Below are 17,194 nucleotides of genomic sequence, written 5' to 3' on the forward strand. Positions count from 1 at the left end.
TACTGAAACTTAAGAATGGAAAAGCCAGGTGGCAGCAGAGTATTTTTGTTAGGTGATACCTTGATTTGCCTTAAACTTATACTGTATCTCATTTTAGGCTCTTAAGATTTGTATTTGAATTGTTTGAGTTTTCAAAAATGACTATCAAAAACAGCATTATCAATGAGCCTTCCATAACATATATTTTAGAGCAAATTCTCAAATAAATGGCTAATGGTCACCTTGGTTCCTTTCATCATCTATATTGACTTAACTCTGTATTTTACATAGTTATCCAGTATCAGAGAAAATGCTACTGGAAACTAGCCATCTTCACTCAGCCCATTGGTCTATCTAGAAAGATTAGAAATAAATTAATATATTAAAAGCAAAATAAAACTTAAACCTGGGCATGTAGAGTAAAAAATCAAGTCCCCGTTCATGCTCTTCAATCTCGTGCTTTAAACTAGTTTGGGTGGGTATCCCTCTGTATCGTTCTCTTTGCATTTATTTTCTAAATGTAGATGGGCTCAACTTAACATTCTGTTACTTGTTCTTTTCAAATATCTATCCTCATCAATAATATGGATCTACTTCATTTTTTCACTACTTTATTGCCATTACATCCCACCTGCCTACCCCCAACAGACAGAGCACCCACAAGTTTATATGAAAGAATTATTTTATGTTGGGATACCACCAAGAACATGAAAGCCATCATGCCTAGTTTTGCCTCTTCAGACAAAATGGAACTCATTGCTACTTGAATAGAGAAATTGTACAGTCATCTTTCTTCTTTCCTGCTTGTTCATCAGTTTTGGTTAGCTGGGTGCCTTTTTAACTACTCCTTAACAACTACCTTTAGTTATTAACCTTTCTTAGTTTGAGTTCCCAGTTCTAGTTCAAAATACAGAGGCTTCTCTGCTCAAATCTGCTTAATGTTCCTTGTGGATTAAAAAACTCCTCTTAAATGTAAATGAATACCCCTTGGGGTGGGTAAAACTTAAAAAGTTTAACTTTTCTGTGAGTAACTTTAGCTTGACACTTGCCCTCAGTTCTCTGAATTGGATTATACTGATGGGATTAAAGTTGCGATTTCAAACAAAAGGCTAGGGAAGAATAAGAAATCTAGAATCAGAGAATTTGATTATTGGGAGAAGTTTGTCCAGGGTAGTGTAAGAAGGTAGGAAAAAAGTAAAAAATAAAAATAAAAGAGTAAAAAAGAAAAAAGATAATTTTCAGCCAAGGAGCTTTTGTGGCAACATCTTCCCATAGAATCACATTTGGTACTTTAGGTTGCTGATAACCAGAGATATCTTCAAATTAGGCTTCATCACTAGGGATTACATCTCTTACACAAGACACAGGGTTTTGAACAAAAATTCAAAAAGGTTTTGGAGCAGTTTATAAACATATTTCCTCTCATGGAACCAGGGAGCATTTTTACTGAAATAATTTGGTTAGTGAACATGGCCTTTGAATTGATGTTTGGAAAAACTAGAAGTCAAAGGAATCAACTAAGAAATTAACTCATTCTTTAGCCATCTCAGTGCCTTAATTCATTAAGGAAGTCTCTTTAGTAGTACTGATAACTTGGTATATTGCTATTGGTACAGTGGAAAACATATTTAATAAAATTGAAGTCCCTTCCCAATCCCCCATACTCTGGGTTTGAGTATTTGACCTAATTTTTCCAGTCATTTTTATAAGTTAAGCTAGGTCTTTTAACTTCTGGTAGGCTTTCTGTTATATTTACTCAATTTGTAGATGTTCCCATGTTTTGCAAATCTGTACATCAATACTTGTTTCTTGTATTTACAAGAATGTGATTGAGGCTTACGGTGAAGTCTTAGTAGTGGTTTTAATTTTAACCTCGGCATTGAAAAGTCACTGTCAAGAAAATCTCTGAGGTATAGCTTGCATTTATCTGTATGTAAATTTTAAAAATCACTTTTCTCCAGCTTTATTGAGCCACAATTCCCACATTATGCTGAATGAAATAAGAGACAAACACTGTATGATATCACTCATATGTATACTTTAGAAATCACTGTTTTTAAAAAAACATCAGTTTCTGATTAGCAACTTAATTTCAAGTAGTTCATGGTTGTAAGATATGTAACATTCACTTAATTGTTCTGTGTGTGGTTTTTCTTCAGATTCTACTCTGCTATTCAAGTAATGGGCATTATGATTCAGTATACTCAAAACAGTTTCAGTCAAGTGCTGCTGTTTGTCAAGGTACTTGAAGACTTTATAAATGTTTTGGTGTGATTTCAGGTGATTTGTTGGCCATCTTTAAATTGAAGAACCCACAATGAATAGCTCTTTTAAAACCCTGTTGATACCTATTGAATTTGTATACTGGGTTATAGTTGTTTACGTTGTTATAAAACCACCTTATTTTGACAATTTACATTTTGGTCATTTCTTCTTTTAGCTATATTGTATGAAATTCTCTATAAAGATGTGTTTGCTGTGGATGAAGAAGAGTTGAAGACTGCAGTTCAATTGTTTCGAAGTAGTTCCAAAAAGAACAGAAACAATGTTACTGGCAGTGAGGATAACTTTACTGACTACAAGAGTTCAACTCAGGATAGGTAATAAAGGGAAAGGGGAAGTCAATCACAAGATTGTTGTGTTCATGTTTCTGTGCATCGTCATTTGAAAGTGGAAGGGACCTGGAAGCTTATGACTTAGACTACACATATGCATGTATGTATATGCGTATTTATAAGGATATACATTTTTTTAATGGGGAAAGAGAAGTTTTACCAAAAAGATAGCCTGTATTGTGAGTTGCTCAGGCTTTGGGGGGTTCGGTGCAAGTTGGAATCTAGTTTTTTTATTGCTAGAAGAGACTTTAGAACTATCTAATCCCATGATTCTCAAACTTCAGTTGTATACAAATTGTTTCGGGTGCTTGTTAGAAAGGCAGATTCTTGGGCCTACCTTCACAAAATTTGATGTCAGAGTGGACTTAAGAATCTGCTTCTTTAACAAGTACACCCAAGTATTCAGATGTAGGTGAACTGTCGACCACACATTGACAAAAAACTGATTCAGAACCAGCACCATCGTTCTGTAGAAGGTAACTGAGGTTCAGAGAGGTTACTTGACACACATCCAGCTAGTAAAGAATCTCTCAGGCTAAGACTAGTTTTAGAAGCTTTTGAGTGTCTGCCTTTGGTACTCCCTAAGTATGTAGATTGTGGCAGCTATTAAACAGATTTAGTCAAAAACTTAAGTTTAAAATTGTAGTTTTATATTCTTGATTCCTAGTTCTGTCTGGAAATTCAGATGGGTTTGGTTCCAGTCAGGTATCACATTGTCTTTTTGTCATGCAGTTCTATTTCTTGATGTTTAGTGCTTGCGATTGTTTTCTTTTTTTGGTAGAAGAGGGATTTTTTGGATTTTTTTTTTTTAAGCTTATATGGGAATGCAGGAGGTAGCTGCCTTATATCAGGGTAAAAGTTTCTTTACTCTTCACTGATTGTCTTAAGGGCTTCAGGCTTACAGAAACTACAGTAGTAGGAAGGCAAGGTATATTAGTTATCTATTGCATAACAGTATTACCACAAACTCAGCAGCTTAGAATAACACACTTATCTCTCAATTTATGTGGGTTAGGAGTCTGGGTATAGCTTAGCTGGGTTTTCTGCTTAGGGTCTCATCTAGTCTGCAATGAGGATGTTAAGTATTGAGTTCTTACCTGGAGTTTTGACTGGGGAAGGATCCACTTCCCTGCTCACATGGTTCTTGGCAGCATTCAATTCCTTTCAGCTGTAGGACAGATTTTTTTGCTGGCTGTCAGCTAGAGGTAACCCTCAGCTCTTTACTACGTGGGGCTGGAGAACATGGCTGTTTGTTTCCTTAGAGTCATAGAGCTACCAGCAACATAGTCATTACAGTCTTGCGTTAATGTAATGATACACATCCTATTGGTTAGAAGCAAACTTAGGGAGAGGGGAATCACACAAGGGCATGATTATAGGGACCATCTTTAGAGTGTTTCCCCACAGGAGGTATGAAATATAGGAGGTAATCTGCTGAGTACACTTTCAAAAAGGAAGCATAAATGTAAATGTTGGGATGAAAAAGTATTTGCCTCATTTTTAGAACTGAGCTACTTTAACCACTAGGTGGTGGTACAGATGTCAGGCTTAAGACTTCTTAGCTTCTGCATTTATATAAAGCTCTTTGTTCTAAATCTTTTTAATTAGGACTGAAGAGTTAGGTGCCTGCTGCGATGCTGAAAATATACCAGAGGAGTACAATGAAGGAACAGATGAAGCAAAGGTTTGAGATTTTCTAGGGCAAAGAAATTTCATACTCTTGGCATATGGCATCATAACTTAAACGAGTTAAGGTCAAATAAGTCCGTTCTAGTTAAATGGGGTGGTGGAGGAGTTGATGTTTTCCTTTGTGGAAGTCTTAATCCGAAAATGTAAAATACATGCTTAATGTTCTCTCTATTTCTATTCTTAAGGAATTGTAGATTTTTTTTCAAAGTTAACCAAACCCTTGAGAAATTTCAACTCTTTTCAAGTCATATTACAAACCCAATAGATAATTAGTTTGTGATCAGTCTTCTGATGCTAAGGTTTCTTTTTATCATTAAAAAATATAATACCCCTGTTCTGCAAAGAAAATAGTTGATAATCATGGTTGAAGAAACAGGAGAAATTTTACCATCTGTATAGGCATAAAATCAAGCCAGACCTTCCATTTGAAGCTATGTAGGACATTATTACAGTAATCACTGTGTATGCTTCAAGTGCTGATAATTTGGGGAAAGTATTGAACATAGTGAAATTCTCGAAGTAGAAGAGTAGAAGAAGGTAATTCCTTTGGAAATCATAACAAATTTTGACCAAAGCAAACTTTTCAGATTTTTTCCCAGTGATTTTAGGGTATAGAAACACTTGCACCTCTGTGTGCATATCAAGATGACTCGTTGAATATTTGTGACTGAATCTTTAATGCTGGTCTGTATTGCATTGATTTATATGTGTCATGTCGAGTTGTTGGCTGCTTTAGACAAAATTTCCCTTCTGCCATCTTTTTAGATCATTTGTATAATTGCTTCTTTAGTCTCCTCACCTTTCAGATGCAATAAATAAAATTTGTGGCATACATTTATTCTTTTAGTAAAGAAGGAAAGGGAGCCATATGTACATAATTTTTTAAAAAAAGAAAAGGAAGAAGAAGAACCCTAATTCTTCCTTCTTCATAGAAGGAAGACTTAAGCTAAGGATGGGGAGTTTGTAGCATGATTACTTTTATTTTAGTCTCCAGGAAACCAATCAAAGATGCCCTTCCCCTATAAGGTGCTCAAAGCCCTGGAACCGGAAATCTATCGTAATGTAGAATTTGATGTTTGGTTGGACAGCAGAAAAGGTAATGACATGTCAACAGGATACTTTTGAATCCTGACAGATCCAGGAGAATAATTTTGCAGATTGTTTCTGACAAGAGATGTTATTAGATGTCAATGTACTGTTATGTTAAAAAAAACCAGCCTGGTACTTTTTAGCTTAATGCATGGTTTAAATCTAAAGGAGGAAACAAATAGGCTTAGAAGTTGAGGGAGGGATCTTAGAATCTAATGTTTATCTGGGACTTCAACTTTACATAGACTGTGTGGTGATAGTGTGTAGATAGCTAAGACTACCAGAAACTTAAAACTGGAAATAAGCTTATTTAAATTGTTAAGACTTCCCTCATTGATAATACATCAGATGTCTGCAAACCATGGCCTGTGGACCAAATCTGACCTGCCACCTGTTTTTATATGTTCCATGAGCTAAGAATGGTCTCTATATTTTTAAATGGCAGAAAAACTTGAAAGAACAGTGTATTGTGACACATGAAAATTACATGAAATTCAGATTTCAGTATCCAAATTTCAGTGACAGAGTTGAGTAGCTGGAACAGTCTTTGTGGTCCACAAAGGTTAAAACATTTACTATCTGGCTCTTTACAGAGAAAAGTTGCCAACCCTTAAAATAGGTCATTGTTTCCTCCTTTTTAGGTAACTAAGTTGATCAAAGTAAGCCGTAAGTTCTGCCTTCAAGGTAGCCCTTAATGTTTAATATTCAACTCCTTGAACTTTGTTGAACCTAGGTATAGTTAACAGTCTAGAATGAGGTTATGACCTCATGGAACACAAAAAGTTGTTAACAGTAATAGACTACTTTGAGGAAGCTGTGTAGTGATACTTTTTTTCCCTTTTTTCTTTTTTTTTTTTTTAAATTGAGGTGTGTTACTTTTAAATGGTACCTTATTGGTGTTTGACCAATTCTAAGATTACAACCTCCAGTTTCCACCTATTTGTGTTTTGTAGAACAAAAATATTCTGGCAGGTCTCCTTAAATTGATTAGAGAAAACCCATGAAGAGGGATAGAATGACTCATTAAAACTTTTTAAAAGAAACTTAGCTTCTAGTGGTAGCATTATCAAAGACACTGATAAAATTTAGAAAATTAAATGATACAGAACACTTGAGCTCGAATCTTCATTTTCTCTTAATAGAATTTCAAAAATCTAATTACATGGAGTATGCTGGGAGACAGTACTATTTGGGAGACAAGTGTCAGGTTAGTTCTTTCTTTAAATAATTAGTAATATGTTTTTCCAAATTGTGGCTTTAGTTATTAATATAAAGTTTAGAAAACTAATTTACAAAGTGCTAGAAAAATGTTCTTCTAATGTTTGTGTTAAATTTTAATTACAAACTTTTGTGATTAGATATAAGGCTCTTTCAGCATGTGCTGCCTCCATTGAACCAGACTGCCAGTGTTTATTATCAACTGGTTTAATAAGTACACATCTGAATTCCATTTGAGAGAAGTGATCTTTTTGTTTGGCAGAAGCCAGATAATGTCTGTCAACCTGAGACTAGATATATTCTTACTGTGTCTTCCCATTTCAGGTTCACTTGGATTCAGGTGGAAGATACTATAATGCTCATATTCAGGAAGTTGGAAATGAGAACAATTCAGTAACAGTCTTCATTGAAGAATTGGCAGAAAAGTGAGAATTTAATAAGTTGTTGAATTACCAAAATCTTTGTCTCTTGATGCTTTTTTGTTGAGAATTACCAGCATGCTAGTAAAAGAACCAGTTATATCTGGTAGCAGCTTAAGATAACTTACCTCAAATTGTGAAAGCATATGTTGAAGTATGATGTTGAAGTATACTTACTTGTATAAAAGTTTCCAAATCCTAGGCATTAGCGAACTTATTAGGAATATTAAATACTATAGAATTCTGATATAAAACTGTTCAGATGAATTAGAAAGCTGCTTTGTTAACTGAGTCTCTGCCAGTTGAGAACATTAAACTAGGTTATGCTGTCCTAACAACCAAAGAAATCTCAGGCTTAAACCAATAATGTTCATTTCTTGTTTAGCATGTTTACAGTCTGTCAGTAAAGAGGACTCAGTCGAGCAAAGGCTCTATCTAGGCATGTTTCCATGATCACAGTTAGGGAATGAGACCATGACAAATCATGTGCAGGTTCAAGTATCTGCTCACATTTTATAGGCCAAAGTGGGTTACACAGATGAGCCTGAAGTCAATGGGGGTGGGAAAATATAATCCTCTTCCAAGGAGAGGGAACAAGTATTTGTAAACTTGTCTACCACAATTCTCCTATGGAACAGGATACATGCTATAAATAGCTATGAAATTGTACAAACTATTGTTAGATTTTCTAATCTGAATAGAAAACCTTAACGGATAGCTAGCGTCAATGGTTTAAGTAGAATACACTTGAAAATGAAGCAGGAGGGGTTGGGGTATGTGTATCTAATAAGAATCGAGTCTGTGTTGCAATGGCTTCATGGCAACATCTTTAAAACTTTAAGGCATGTTGTTCCACTGGCTAACTTAAAACCAGTTACCCAAGTGTCACCTGTTCCTGTCTGGAATCCTGTGCCTGTTCAGAAAGGAAGAGGTTACCAGAAAACTTCGGGGATCTATGGCCCAGAAATGGGTTTGTATGCTGAAGGTTTTATTATTTTCCCCTTCTTGTACTTATCTATATTGTATTTTTTTAAAGGTATAACGTAAGTCTTGTTCTAAGATAGTTTCTCAACTTTAGCACTGCTGACATTTTGGGACAGATATACTTTGTTTTGGGACGTGGTCCTATGCATTGTAGGGTGTTTACCTGCATCTCTGGCCTCTGTCCATTGAATACTGGTAGCATCTTCTCCCCCAGTTGTGCCAACCAAAAATGCTTCCAGACATTGCCAAATATGCCCCAAGTAGAAAAGGGGCAAATTTGTCCCTGGTTGAAAATCAGGTTCTAGGGGATTTTGTATAAAGTTAAGCTGAAATAGATTTTAGAGACAAGATTTCTCAAAAGAATGAGGAAAAACACCTCACAGAAGCAGCCAGGGATATTAATAGGCATAATTTCTTGGATAATAGTAATGTAAGTGATGAGAATGACTTTTTTGAGGACCAAAGTTGCCTATACAAAAGATAGAGCTGAGATGTCCATTGATAGAGATTACCTGCTGGTTTTACTCTTCCAAATGGAAGATGTAGTACACCCTTAAAAAATACAAAATTTCCCTCCCTGTATTTATTTGGTTTGTTAAAAAAAAAAAATCCAAGAATTTTAGGCATTTGTGGGAGTTGGGAGGAGACATTAGATCTTTTGCTTTGGTTATGAAGTTTATTTGCTGCTTCTTGGTTTGCCTGAAAGCTACGTCAGACGTGAACATGAAGCAACGGAAGAAGATGTTCAAGAAAGTTAGAGGAAAAGAGATTTATATGACTATGGCTTACAGCAAGGGAGGCACTTCCTTCCCACCAAGACTTCAGCAGAGTATGCGTTATGGGCATGACCACTCACAGACAGCTGGCAATACTATGTCTAGTGAACATTCTCATCCTCAACATTCATCTCAGAGACTCAGTTGGGTATATGGGATGCCCAGGTAAGGCTTTACTGACTTTAAAGATAATGTACACCTCTGTTTAAATACTGTAAATCATTCCTGGACAGAATTACTGTAGAATTTAGAAATATCTTAATAGTTTAGATTTCTCTTATAATATCTGCCTGAAGGGAGCATGGAGGATAGAAGTTATGTATACTTAAATTCTTGTCTAATAGATGTATTGGAAGATATGTATTCTCAGAGTCTAGAGAAATACGGAGCAGTTTGAAGAGATGCTAGGTGATAGAATGCTATCAAGGTGAGTGCCATAAATGTGGCATTATATTCTTGGATGATGGATAGACCTAATACCAGTAGTGAGGAGAGCAAAGCTGTATTTGGATGATTTTAGAAAGATGTTGTTAATTTTGTTTAACTACAAGAACTGACTTCTCAAGCACTACTAAATAAAGAATTCTATTTTCCCTTCCCTCTGTTCTTAGGGATTCATCTCGCTTTATAAACAGGCACAATATGGAGGGCCCTAAAGTTGGTTTTTACCCTGGCCCAGGTAAAAAGTGCTGCCAGAGCTATGATAACTTCTATAGATCTCGGTAAGTGAATATTCAGTGTTGAAAGAGAAAATGGGTAAGTCTGGCTTTATTGTTAAGTAACAAATATGTGATCTAAATTTTTTTGAAGATTCAACATTGAGATGTTTGAATTGTTATTTAGAAATTAGAAACAAGTTACTACCATGTTCTGTCATTTTTTTCTCCTTCTCATACTCTGAAATACTTAAGTTCCTTTAGGCGTAGTCAACGCCAAATGCATTGTGTGAATAAGGAGTGCGAGTATAGCTTTGCTCCTGAGAATGGACAGATGCCCAGGAGCTTGGAAGAAACCATTACTTTTTATGAAGTTGAAGAAGGGAGCGAGACTGCTTATCCAACTATACCTGTAAGTAGGTCAAAGCTTTACTCAAAAAGCTGTTTACCTTTCCCTTTTCCTTTTTTTAAAAATAAAGGCTATGTGGATAAATTTTAGCTTTTTACACAAACAACCAAATAAAGCCCTTCTGAAAAACATGAGTTTGCATCTTAGAGCTTTTAAAGGTGGGAAACTTTTTAAAGCTGTTCTTAGAGATTTTTTGATAGAGGTGGACAAATAATTTGGGCAATATTTTCTGTTTTCTTGATTATTATTTCTTCATTTTTCTAATGTCAAGTACATTTAAAATATTTATAGCTCTTTTTTTCTGGCTACAAAGGGAGAGAACTGCATGTATATGTATGTATATGTGTGTGTCTTTGGTACAGAATCATGGAAGACCCTCTACAATGGTTCCTGTTCCTTCGAGATACTATGTTGCAAGGCAAGGACATAGCTCAGGCACACAGACTTTGAATTCAGAGGAGGGCAATGACCAGAATGACAATGGTGAGTCAGTTGCAATTAAATGTTTTTTTTTTTTTGAAGATGATTCTGTGGCATTAACACATCAGAGCTGTGAAGTAGATTCAAAGTTTTGTGGGTATCTGTTCTGGTTTTTGAAAGTTACCAGTTGTTGTCTTAGAGCTTGTTAGGTTTTTGAAGATGTTTTGGTATTTCTCAGAAGAACAGACTTCTGTTTCCGTAGGCCACTAAATTGTTATAACTTACTTTCAGCTCTCTGCATATGTCTTTAGTGAATTTGTTTTGGTGGGACTTCAGTATGGAAAACAACTATTCCTTATTAGTAAAACAATATTCATATTGTCCTCACAATTTGTATAACTACTTTAGGCGTTTCACATGACTAGCTATTATTTTATGAGACGTCTGTGAAATAACTTTCATCCGAAGTAACTTACTTTGTTTATGAACATTACTATTCACTGAATCCTATTGACCATCCACTGTACTAAGTAATTATATTGATAGTTTAATAAAATACTTTATCCCTCTGAGGGATGTGGTGTCCTTATTTTGTATATGAGGAAACTGAGATAGAAAGGGTAAGTGACATGGCCAAAGTCATACCCTTGGTAAGTGACAGAGATTTATATTTTTAATAATTGCTTTATTTAGATATTTGCATACCACACAATTCAGCTATTTAAAGCATATAATTCAGTGGTGTTTAGTATAGTCAGTGTTGCATAACTATCATCAGCACAATCAATTTTAGAACATTTTAATCATCCCAAAAAGAAACCCTGTACTCGTTAGCAGCTACTCCCCATTTTCCCCCCATCTGCCTCCACCCAGCCCTAGGAAACCACCAGTCTGCTTTCTGTCTTAATGGATTTGTCTATTCTGGACATTCTGGACATTTCATGTAAATGGAATCATGTAATATGTGGTTCTTTGTGACTGGCAGAGATAATTTTGAATTTAGGTTTGTCTGGCTCTAAAATGTATATATATGCCCTTAACAGTTGTTACAGTGCCTCTCACCACAAGTGTGCTTATTTTTACCATTTTACTGTAAGGTGGCATGCCAGCTGAAGCATTTCTGGAGGAATTGGGTGATTAAAGAGGTGCGAAGCAGTCTGAATGACTTAACAGCCAGGTTGCTTATTTTCTTGTGATGCTCCTCTTTCTGTTACTTATGTAGAAGAAAATAGATATTTCTAGAAATTTAATAAGGAAACATCTAGCACAGGATCAATCTGTGAAGACTTTGTACGTGCATGTGCTTAAGGATGTGTGCTCTCTGCTCTTTTACTCAGCATGGTCCTTTTGTCTTCTCTCTTTAGCCTGGTGGGTACCTTCAGATGTGCTGCTCACTTGTAGTGACATAATCACAGTCTTTGTTTCTCACATCAAATCCTGATGTTTGGAGTGGTTGCATGCATGTGTGTTTGATAAGTGATGTGTTTAAGAATCAAATCCAGTTTTGACTTGTGGGGTTTTGTTTGGTGGAAAACTGTCCAGTTGAAGATTGACTTTCTCTGCATTTCATTGGCATAGCAATCTTAAAGTACCTGAGTCAGTACCTGAGTCCACTAAGCCATCCTTTGAGAACAAACCGATTTTAAATGTATTATTTACCTGAAACAGGTGGAAAAAACAGATGAGGCATGACATATCTGTAATGTTTAACCTTAGCAAACTATGGGTTATACTCAGATTACTTTGTACACCATTTACTCTTATGTCAAGTGCCATGTTCTTTTCACTCATCCCCACCTATTGATGAGCTAGGTACTGTTATCCATGTCTTACGGTGAAGAAATTGAGATACAAACTAAATAACCTGCCTAAAGTAATACAGTTAATCAGGATTCAAATCTAGACAGTCCTAACTCTAGAGCAATGAACTTAATCACTGGAAAAATTGGACATAGCTGGGTTTTTTTAACCTTTGCCTGACCTCTAAGAACTAAGGGAATTTTCAGAGGATAAATTTGTATTGTTTACAGCCAATTTCTGGCTGTAATATCTCAAATCACTTGTTTCAAGGATGTATACATTTTGGCTTTGAACACATATCAATAAAATTTGAGAAAAAGCAAGTTTTATTTGGCCATTTGGCTCTGCTGAGCTAAAAAGCCCTACATGAACATCCTTCTTCTGTCTTTTTTTCTAGGGAGATATGAAGAATATATTTATCCTTCAGGTCAGTGAGATCTAGATGTAATCTGACATTAATCATTATTTTATAAAATTTCAAACTCTAAAATAATGCTCACTTTTTACTTTACTTTGGCTATATTCTCTAGAACCAGACTATGAAACTTCAGATGTTTATAGCACAACTGAATCTACAGCAAACTTGGTAGGTATTTAATAATAATGGCCAGCACCTATAGCTCCTATTGTGTACTAGGGCACTGTTCTAACAGCTATACATCTAAATATATTTTAATCATAACAATCCTATAAGGTATTTAGGATATCATTCCCATCCTATAGGTGAAGACACTGAGATCCAGAAATTAAGTAACTCATTCAAGATCACACCCCTTTTCTGAAATTAATCTGTTTAGAGATATTCCTAATACATGTCAATACAAGAAGAAATTAAAACATCAAGCGTGATATTTTAGAGGATTTTATCATGCTTTTTGTATTAGTAGGAATGGTCCATAATCTCACTTAATATAACGAAAGTTTGCTTCTTGGTTATGCTGCATGTCCAGTGGAGGTCTACAGGAGGGCTCTGCTCAGGGACTCAGGCTGATGGAAGCTCCATCCATGATTGCCAAGGCAGGAAACAAAAGGTAGTGAATGGTGCACTGGCTCTTACAGCTTCCGCCTGGAGATGATATGAGTCACTTTCTTTGCATTTCTTTTTCATCAGCCAGAGTATGTCCCACTGAAGAATCTAACTTCTCTGTGCCTGGAAGTCAAAAAGTTGGAAATATTTTAAAAACACTTAAGGACTAAAACAGTTCAGCTCAAACTCCCTCCTATAGGCAGAATACGTGATTCACCTCAAGGGTGACAACCCCAAAATCCTGTTCAGTGTAATTAAACTCAGCCCAAGGTTTCTGGGAAATGTGTAGTACTTTGTTTTGTGTCCAGATGTGGCTCCTCTTGATCTGGAAGCCTAAAATTAAAGAGACAAAGTAATTTACCTCTTACACACCCAGGTTATAACAGAGGAGTGGGGACTGAAAAATTGCAGTAAAAAGTCCCACTTGGGGAAAATGGGGGAAACATTACCTGCTTGTAACAAGTTTGTTATGATAGATAGACATTTTGAGGACCCTCAGCTGAGGCCTGGGGACTGCTCCCCAGAGGGGCTCCCTGGTTCACTGTTTTCTAGGACTCTTGGTTACTCAACCTACTTCTTACTTATAGGAAATTGGGGGCTCAAGGGACATTTTATCTCACTTGCACAGTTTTAGTTCTCATAGTTTCTTCGACTGATTTACTATGCCGCTGCTTTGGTTCCTGTTAGTTTCAAGTGCCAATAGCCATACTGCCAGTTCTTTTTTTTTAAAATAGATATACTACTTAGATTTGCTATAATTCTTTGCTTTCTTATTCCTATGTCTCTCTCTACCTAACTTCAGATACTTTGAGCTTATCAGGAATTGAATGGAAGAGCCATCTTTGGTTGCTTTTTCATGAGCCATTTTGGCCAAGTTCATGATTCATTGGGTGCTATATCCTTAGTTGGATTCTTGCTTTGAAGCCAAGTTTTAACTGTTCTTTGTTGTTCAGAGCATTTATCAATTTAACTGTATAGTTTTGTGTTGAAGCAGTTGCTTCAACCCTACAAGTTCCTGTATTCAAGGATTCTCTATTCCCTTTCATTTTTGCCTGCAAACTACTTTTCTATACATGTCTGTCTTAGGATACCTTATTAAACCATCTACTAGTAATCAAAATATGAAACTAACATTGTTTTCTAAATCTCTTCCCGTAATGGCTTCAAGTTCATAATCTTCTCAAGTTAGGTTTTTGTTACAGCAGCACCCTACTTCTAGTTACCAACTACTGTTTAGTCAGGTCAGCTGTAGTACCGACCTCTAAAAATATCAGCAGCTTCAGACAGGACAGTTTTCTTGCTAATATTGTATGTCCATTGCAGGTTAGTTGCAGGCCTTTGTTCATCATAGTCACTCAGGGCCCCAGACTGTTGGACTTGGGCTTTCACAGTCACCTTGGCAGGGCTAAAGATAGGAAAATTGAACACTGGCTCTTAATATTTCTGCTCGTATTTCATTGGCCAAGCAAGTCGCATGACCATACCTCACTTTAGATGAGGCCAGAAGAGCAACCTACCATGTACCCAGGAGAACTGAAATATTTGTGAAGAACTTGAATAACTACCCTCTTTTCTCTAACTTTGATTAATTTTAACTTTGATAGCTTCAGGTACAAGATTTTTGTTTTTACTGTTTAGGCCATCTTAGGAAGGTGAAAACTATGATGTTTAAGTCTTTTCCCCTTACTTCTCCTTTCCTTCCTTTGCCCCATCTAGAGAAATAGGTTTTTCCCCCTCCATCATTACTAGTCTCATATCACATATCTCTTAAAATAGCCTTTCACTTAAAATAGCGAATTGCACAAAAAAGTGAAAAAACAAGTAAAAATCTTATCAGGGATAATAAGAGTAGACATTTCTTTCTGTTCACTTAATTTCACTTGCCACATGTTCTCTTTTGTTCTGAATTTACTTTATCATACATTACCAGTAGCTTTCAATCTCTTCATAATGTGCTCCACTTCTACCCTCTAGTCACCAAATCCATAGCAAATTCCTAAGTAATTTTTTCACAGCATTCTGAGGGGAGAGGACCAATGCAGGACTTAGAGATTTCTGGGCACAGAACTTCTGAAAAACCATGAACATTTACTCTTACATCTTATTTCCATGCCCAGTTCTCAACTAAATCTTTTCCTAGAGTTTAACATTGATACTGGATCTTTAGAGCCAGGGCTAAAGATTGCTTTTTGGCAGGTGCTTTGGCTGTAGTTGAACAGACTTTAGAGACATGCAATCTTATGTCCATGTAAGTTAGTTTTACCTTTGTCACAGTGCGATTCCTCTTGTTTCCTGTGATTACTTCCCTTGATTCCCTCTGCGTTATCATTATTACCAATTTCTGCTGCTAGTTTTTCTTTCTGTGATGACAATTTGTCATGCATAGCTCTGAGCATTTTAAAATCATTTTACTTTGACAAAGACAAGGTCTTGAACCAGAGGAGAGCAGTGTTTGCACTATACTACATCCTGCTTGAATAGGATGTGGCTGAACAACCAGATACCTACCTTTGTCTTAAGTTATATCTTCAAATGGCATGCTTTCTTTTAGCAAAACTGCTGCTGGTCCTACTGATGTTGAAGCTTTTAAGGCAAGGAAGGCCACTAAGAAAGTGTTTACATTACAATCCTCCATTATATTTTAGTATCTACATTGGGACTAGAGTTGCATATGATCAGGATTTCTGTAGATCGGAAATAGAGCAGTCACCTCAGTCAGGCAACAGATTGATACCTTCTGGAATATTACCTTAGTAGGCACTTCCAAATTTGAGTACTTTGAGGATATACCATTTTTGCTTAATTTTAGGAGATGTTGAAACAGCAGAGTTTTTTATTGATATGTTGTTTGGTTTCTTGATTTCCCTTTATTTAACTGTATTTCTGTATTCATTAAAGTCTCTTCAGGACAGAGGACCATGTTCTATGTCTCCTCAGGACACAGTTACCTCATACAACTACCCCCAGAAGGTAATCTTCATAGTGTTATCAAGCAGTTGCAATGGTCTGAACAGAGGAAAATGAATTTTTTCTTCTTCTCTTTGCCCTTCATCATACTTTCAAGAAGCTACTTATATTTCTATATTAAGTATTGTACTTTGTGGTGCCTGGCACAATGAGTAGTAAATTCATTCAACAAATTGAGCATCTATTGTGATCAAGATGCTGTTCTGTGTGCTGGCATTAGACTACTCATATTCTACTCTGGATCTCTTGTATAATGAGTAAGCTAATATAAATTACCTGTCAAGTCTATGTCATTTACTAAAACTTCCCAAAACTTCCTTCCCATACAGGGTTCACATAAAGATTGACTTCTCGATGTTTTAGTTGTCACAATACTATTTAATGAAATTTAGGATAAGTAAGAGACTAATATTGTTTGAAAAATTGAACTTAGAGTTATAAACTTTCTTCCACACTTACAGGTGATGGTAAATTCTGCGGCAATTGCAGCTTCCTGTGCCAGTAATGTCCCAGCTTCAGTCTTACCAAACTGTGCAGCAGCTAATCAAGCTAGTAATACCACTTCAGTTCCCTCAGAGAATGTTATGCAGCCTCTATTTGTATCTCCACCTACACAAGGCAGGCCAGGTAGGTTATCAGTGGTTGCTACTTTGGAAACCTCTTTTGCTATTCATGAACATGCACATACAACAATTCTAGTGATTATATAGGATTACTTTAATATCCAGTATTAAATTTAAGCTAATTAATAAAGTATGTTCCATAGTTGAGGAATCCGTAATACTAAGAGCCAGGGTTTCAGTTTTTTCTTGCAAATTTGGTTTTGATATGATTTTGTAGCTATTTTGCTACTCCACTGAGAGTTTAGAGGACTTAACAAGTTTCTTAAACTTTGAGTCAAGTTTTATTGTACAGGAATTAGAGATGTTTCACCCTTCACAGATAATTCCTAAAAAGTTTGCTATAAAATACTTTCCATATAATGAATCATTTTCCCATGAATGTTGTAATAAAGAATTATGGGCTCCAGAATTTAATAAATCTAGGCTTGAATCTTGGTTTTACAACTTAGTAGCTATGTAATTTTGGGTAAGTTTTTGAACCTTTCTGATCTGTGAGTTTGGGGTACTGATAGTAACAACTTAA

General features: G+C 35.9%; 1 protein-coding gene across 1 annotated transcript in view; it reads left to right on the top strand.

The window, feature by feature from the left end:
• The window catches only part of ALG13 (ALG13 UDP-N-acetylglucosaminyltransferase subunit), a 63,278-nt gene that overhangs the window by 29,461 nt on the left and 16,623 nt on the right, over window positions 1–17,194 (top strand). Inside the window, 16 exon segments of the mRNA XM_073227951.1 lie at window positions 2,139–2,220; window positions 2,420–2,579; window positions 4,203–4,278; window positions 5,271–5,379; window positions 6,515–6,579; window positions 6,915–7,015; window positions 7,852–7,979; window positions 8,700–8,934; window positions 9,381–9,491; window positions 9,681–9,837; window positions 10,197–10,317; window positions 12,452–12,481; window positions 12,585–12,640; window positions 13,005–13,085; window positions 15,980–16,051; window positions 16,510–16,675. Of these exon segments, the coding sequence (XP_073084052.1) occupies window positions 2,139–2,220; window positions 2,420–2,579; window positions 4,203–4,278; window positions 5,271–5,379; window positions 6,515–6,579; window positions 6,915–7,015; window positions 7,852–7,979; window positions 8,700–8,934; window positions 9,381–9,491; window positions 9,681–9,837; window positions 10,197–10,317; window positions 12,452–12,481; window positions 12,585–12,640; window positions 13,005–13,085; window positions 15,980–16,051; window positions 16,510–16,675 (1,750 nt within the window).

The sequence above is a fragment of the Manis javanica genome, chromosome X, assembly GCF_040802235.1.
Source record: "Manis javanica isolate MJ-LG chromosome X, MJ_LKY, whole genome shotgun sequence".
Classification (NCBI taxonomy): Eukaryota; Metazoa; Chordata; class Mammalia; order Pholidota; family Manidae; genus Manis; species Manis javanica.